General features: G+C 40.0%; 1 protein-coding gene across 1 annotated transcript; it reads right to left on the bottom strand.

Moving 5' to 3' along the window:
* Positions 1-2,749: 2,749 nt before the first annotated feature.
* Positions 2,750-4,289, bottom strand: LOC134176226 (uncharacterized). The gene is made up of 2 exons (XM_062642909.1): positions 3,815-4,289; positions 2,750-3,750 (listed from the first exon to the last, which is right to left on the bottom strand). The coding sequence occupies exons 1-2, from the start codon at positions 4,238-4,240 to the stop codon at positions 2,977-2,979; spliced, it is 1,200 nt and encodes a 399-aa protein (XP_062498893.1). The 5' UTR covers positions 4,241-4,289; the 3' UTR covers positions 2,750-2,976.
* Between the last annotated feature and the right edge of the window lie 2,311 nt (positions 4,290-6,600).

Here is a 6,600-nt window from a genome sequence, read left to right as displayed (position 1 = left end):
CTCTCTGCTAAAACGCAACGTATTATTACATTGGAACAGGGATCATTCGGTTGCTAATCATCATTAGTTTACTGGTTATTTTATTACAACATATCATAAAAAACCGAAGAGCACGTGAACCGGCATTTCATCGTCACATACAAATATTGAATGATGTCTGGCAGAGCAATTGGCAAGAGATATGACTGGAAAACGAAATAGGAGGAGGAACAGCGGAGAAGATTGTGGAAAGGGCAATACCGTGATTTGGAAGTTGCTGTAAAAATGGCCGTCGGGGACGACGATGGGTAGTCGTCGTTGAAATTCGCACGAGAAATTAGGTTTATGCAAACACTGCTTCATCCAAATATTTTACTCTTTATCTGAGCGGGCACAACGAGTGCACAAGCACTACCGTTTCTCGTCGTCGAGCTTTTACGTACTGGAGGACGTCAGTATGCAAAAACTTGGAGGTGTACAATTGTCTTCGCTCAAGACGCTTCGAAGGGAATGGAATTTCTTCACCAATTGCATTCACCGAGAATACATCGAGATCTCTAGAGCGACAACTTGTTAGTCAGTCAAAATTGGGTTGTTAAATTCGCTGATTTTGATATTGGAAAATCTGTTCCATCTATGCGGGATCACCGACAAACAATCAGATATATGCCGTTGATCGACAGTCATTCACAATCGGATCCTCTGTTTGAGACGGGACGGTTATCTGAAGATGGACTTTGGACGGTGAGATGGAGAGCACCAGAGCTTTCGCGACGTCAGAGCTACGATGGATCGATCGATGTCTACATGTACTCGAAGACATTCGTACTATTCATACATTAATTCTTCTCTATTTTATAAAATTTTTATATATTCAATTTTGGAATAGTGCTTTAGGATATTAGGACAAAGGTTTTGTGTACTATGTGAGTAAGAAGCAAGAACACTAAATTTTCGTGATATATCCGGGTCATATACAAAGACGCGTGATATGAGTTTTCAGGAGTGATTAGCCAGTGATCCGCGGCAGCCGCTGCCTCAATTAGCGCTGACAAAGAATATGACCCTATAAAAGCAGCTCTTCGCTTCGCCACCGTTTTCAATAGCTGCCGCCGGATAGTGTTCGTTCACGCAACCGGCTGCGGCTCACACAAGCGGCACGCAGTTACTGTAAATCAGGCTTTGCCAATCAGAGTTGAAACTATTTTTTATAAAAGCAATTCTAAATATATTATTAAAATAAATGATTACAAGTAGACAAAATACAGAAAAAGATAATAAGAACGAGAGACCTTATGAGCGTTATTCAGAAACGTAGAAGCAGAAGAGAGTAGTAATGTTCTAACTAATTATTGGATTAGTTAACTGCGTGCGTGAGTTTGTTTTGTTTTGGTTCTAGCTGCAGCCGTCTACATTAGAGCATATTGTTGGTCTAAAGGAGCACCAGTTTACAATTATAACACTTTTGAACCCCATTTTAAAGCGTTGGCTATTTGTTATGTGGCCAATCGTTTAACAAATGACATTAGATTTATTTGATATAAGATGAGGTGCACTGTAGTTGTGAGTAAAAATGGCAAGCACGGTTTTGTTGCTTGGAAAACTTCCATATGCATAGAAAATTCCAAAAATTTCTAGATGCGAGCTTGCGCTTCTGGTATCTGTCGATTTCACTTCATCAGCTCAATCTAACTAACAAGAATGAATCACTGCTGACATGTTTTGGTTCTAAGGTTTCCGTGGATAACGAGAAAGGTACCCAACAACGCCAATGACGTGTCTAATTGGTATATGCAAGTTTGAAGTGCAAACGTCAAACTGAGAGTCACGTTACTAGTAAAACATTGCACATCATATTTCATAAGCAAAATGGCCATTCCATAAATTATTTAATGCATTCTCATATTTTATACCCTTGAAAGACTTAAATTATTTTCTAAGAGTTTTACGCTTCTACATCCATCGTATACCTAAAGGTAAGCCGTTCATTTGTTTATTGCTCATGTTTCTATTTTACTTGTGATTCGTGTCAGTCCACTGAAAGGCCAAAATCGTACTGGGCACAATCATGTGCTGTGTACGTAGTCTGCCTGAACCAGATGTTGAAATTAACTGTCAACGCTTACAAAAGCTAACAGATAACGGGACTGAATATTGATTGCTGTGCTTAGACCATCTTCACTAAGAATTTAATGTCAAATAAACGCCATAAATCCCTTTCTTGAGTAAATGTTGTCTGCGACTTGACTGTTGATCGTCTAGCTGTATGGTTTGCATGGGTATTTCCTGACATGGTTCAATCTTCTTCTATGCACAAATCCGAGTCTAATTTGCAAATGCAGATGGAGCACCCCGAGGCAATTGCCTTCCAACGGTCGGCCTAAACTTGAGACTAAAGTTGAGCAAGCTTGTTAACACATATAAGACTAATGGTAATACATAATACATGCAGACGCGAAGTTTGTAGTGTACTGAATAGCTATACAGATGCATTGTGCTATTATGCGTACACGACCCTGTTGTCCCTAGCTTGACTTCGTTACGATTTCTGTGTAAACGTTTTGAGCGCGGAAGTTCAGGTGAGACAGATGCGTGTGTACTCGTGTACAGTGTAAGATTTAAAAAATGCAGTATAGATATTCTAAGATCTTTTATTTCTATTTCAGTTATCCTTCTGCTAAGTATTAGGGCTGGGCTCCATATACGCAAGCATACCTCATTTGACGCAAACAATACATTTTCAAATTTTCTAAGTGTCTGAACACGTGGATTGTAAGTTTTACAATTTTATTTCACTATACATTGGCTGAAACTGTAGTGCAAGAATTGTAGTATTTTTGTTATCGATTTGCTCTGTCCGTTTTCTTACTACTACGAATATACCGCGAAATTACAACTTCACCGCTATGGCGTTAATTAAACTAGTCAAATTGCATATTTCTGTTCTTCGTTTGAAGATACAGTTACTCGTTGTAAACTTGTTCATAATCAGGAAATTCAATTAGGCTCGTTGATATTGTGAGTTATCCAGTCGGTGACGTTCTTGTTGTTGTCGACTTTTGTCAAGACGGGGTCCGTCAATCGGCCGGAAATGCCACTAAGGACTTGAAACAAGACCCACTGACCATTTTGGACTCTACATGCAGTTGCTGCCCAATTGGCTTCTGTTTGATCTGTATCTACTACTGCGGCATTTGACGTATTCAAAATTAGTTTCTTTACATATCCGTTACGAACATCAGTTTTGGATCCCAAGCAGTGAAGGTCTGTGACGGTATCACCATTTGATGCTAATGATATTGGTTCAGTAGGACATAATCCTTTATTGTGTCTAGATGTCAACATCTTTACTAGTGCCATGTCATATGCCACACCTTGCCCATCCGATCGAGCCTGCCACTGTGGATGTAAAACAACGTATTTTGCTCTAGAGGACTTCTTCATCTGTCGAGCATTGCTGACTCCCAAACTGATTACCAGACGTTTTGGTGTGCGTGTGTAGTTACTAACACAGCGAGCCGATGTCAGAAGCCAAGAGCCATGAATTACAACCGCATCGCACTGTGTCTTGCAGAGTTGACGATCCCAAATGAAGGCATGCCATGGCATGTCCGTGCAGTTGACAGAATCGTTTATCTTCTTTTGAGCAGAAGCAACAGATCTACAGGAATTTGATTTGTGTTTTGCTTTGTTAGTTGTTGTTGTAAGATTGTTCATATCGTTAAAGCAATGATTGTCAGGAAGATGTCTGAGATAGTCTCTTTCCCACTCCTAGAAAGGAATGCAGTAGAGTATATCGCATGTGACACTGATATAGTCTAGTGATAGACGTTACCTTTATACTGAACATTCCAGGACTGTTTAGATTCCAAATTCCTCCAACTCGATTGGTTTGATTCATAAAGACAATCACGTCGTCTCCAGCCTTGGTGTGTTTATGTATAACTTGACAATTTCTGTCACCTTGGCTAACATTTATCTCCATACTTGAATGTTCAAGTATTCCTTTCAAGTTGCAAATCAATTTTGCTGCATACATTTTGTCATCCTTGTGAGTGCCTTCATAAACCTTAGTGATTCTGATCTTGGTAATAAACTGAGCCTGGCTGATCTGTTCTTCTCTAAAACGAATAGAAGGAATGCGACCTGCAAATCTCTCTGGACTTGTATCAAATTGTGAATAGCTCGAGCAACTTAAAGAGAGACTTTGCTGAGTTGACAATAGCAACAAAAGAATTGGACACAGCAGTGATTGATTCATGAAGACTTCTTCGATCTGGAAATACCAGAACTGATTGCAACGGCAGTGTCAACTGGCTATATGTCTCATGGCAATTGCGTGGGAGGAACAAAAAACAACGTAGTGTAGACGTCAGTTGAAATCCGCCTAACTACACCGCACAATAGCAATGAGCTACATCCACACTTGATCTGCAAATGGCACCTTTCTGACCACGACCGGATGGCAATATATACTTGCGAACGTCACGTTAGAGCTAGCTAAAGGCCATGCAATCAATTGCGGTCTAGACTCTATTATTATATACGTCTGTTCACACTATGGTTTGCAAACCATGGTGTGTTACGTTTTGATTTGCGTGATACGAGGAATAATTAGCATACAGTGCAAACTTATGTTCTAACTGCACTGGGTTTGATTACCTGGTTTGTCAACCTAGCAAGCTGTTGTGATCCATTGTTTGAGCAGGAATCTCTAGACATGACGTCTTACAACAGAGTTAGAATACTCCGCATGACAAACGACACAACAGTACGGAACTCTGTGTTAGCACTGAGATAGCGACGGAAACGACGTCATCTGTCATCTTGCACGCGCTAAGTTCTTGCGGTTGACGCCCTGTTTCTGCAGCATCCACCACAGTAAGACGATGATTTCCACTGCTACTCCCGTAGCTATGCGCTAGGCAGACTGTTACTCTGGTTACTAGGCGCTAAACAGCCAGCAGTGTTTTGATAGCTCCAAACCAGACTCAAGTAACGGCAAACCTAGCTTTGCAAGTACGGCTTGCAAACTAGCAAAAACCAACATTTCATGGGGCAGGTGCAACGTTTATCACTAATGATAACAAGCTCAAATTAGGCTCGCAAACCATAGTGTAAACACACTTACTATACGACACTTTCAAGTGAGTTACTGTGGTTGACACCATTGGAGGTCATGCGTCAACAATGGCAAAAGTCTAGCGTCCTTTCCAGAAATAGAGTTGTCTCTGCGGTCAAATCCCGTTAGTGAACAACTGACGCGTAACCATAGAACCTACTGAGGTCTGCTTTACGCCCGCCGCTCATTTGCAAGATGTAGTGGCTAGGTACTATTCACTGGAAGTACGCTTTCCTGTAAAATTATGAGCTAAAGGATTGAATCATCTGATTTTAGGCTATTTCTATAACCAGACCTTTTATTCTGGAACGGACTTGTATGCATCTGAGGCAAGATTAGCTGTAAATTTCTCTCTACAAAGTGGTATAGAGGTCTATTCTAACCGCAAGATTTCAGACTTGTGGCTTTGTGGCAAAAATAGCAGGGTCTCCGATTTCAATGGCGGATCCTGTTGCAGTTCCAGTTACAATAGGAGGTGCCTAATTTGGAAAGCCGGTGGTGGTATTCAGCTATTGCAACATCAAAAGATTGACTGTGGCGTGTAATAAGTGTCAAAATTACGCCGTTAGTACTACCATTTACTGAGGTCGGTCCTAGACGTCATAAGGTCAGTCTTAGACGTCGTGAGGTCTGTCCTATAATTTAGACGTCATGAGGTCGGTTCTACACGTACTCAATGAGGTCGGTCGTACACTCAATGAGGTCATTCTTACACTCAATACTTGCGGTCGAATCAAATATGTTTCATACCTACTAGATGTCTAACTTTTATAACGCACGTGCGCGAAGGTCACGTGATTTATCACCGCTCGTTTCAGGACCACAGAAAGTAAGTCGAGGCTATACATCTGACTATCGCGTTCTAAGTGAGTCAAATTACGAATGAGGTTCGAATCGGCATGTGAATCAACATGTAAAGTTTGAGTAGACAACGATATGAAACATGTCTAAGCATCAAGGTCTGTCCCTCTAGATATAGGGACCTCAAGAACATCACGTTTACGTGATTTACTCACGGTCGTAATCTTTATTGCCTTTACCAATCTAAACACATTTAAAATTTGAGATTTGACAAACCAAGCAATGAATAGTAATTTTCAGCAACGAACAATTAATTAATAACGAACATGTACATAATTAACTGATGTCTTCTATACCTAAATGCATTTGAACTAACTTTATAACTACAATTACATCTGTCTAAATGATTGCGTTTTCAAACCAGTAAAGCAACATGTAATTAGTTAGACCATTCCTTATATTTTTTAGTATTACAGAAGCTATCGACATTCATGCAGATACCTCTGTGACCTCATATTCTCACAGATCAAAGTGTCCCTGATGTTAGTCAATTTCAATTGTAAATTGCAACGTAAATTTTATTGGCAATGCATATTCAATATTTAATTTTCAAATTTTTATTTTACTTGACAAATTGATTTAGCAGCTTATTGCAGACCATTTCTTAAAATCAAATATGTATCCTCATCAACAGGTAG

Source organism: Corticium candelabrum, chromosome 2 (assembly GCF_963422355.1).
Source record: "Corticium candelabrum chromosome 2, ooCorCand1.1, whole genome shotgun sequence".
Classification (NCBI taxonomy): Eukaryota; Metazoa; Porifera; class Homoscleromorpha; order Homosclerophorida; family Plakinidae; genus Corticium; species Corticium candelabrum.
The sequence above is the reverse complement of the archived record's forward strand: the minus strand, read 5'-3'. Positions and strand labels throughout refer to the sequence as shown.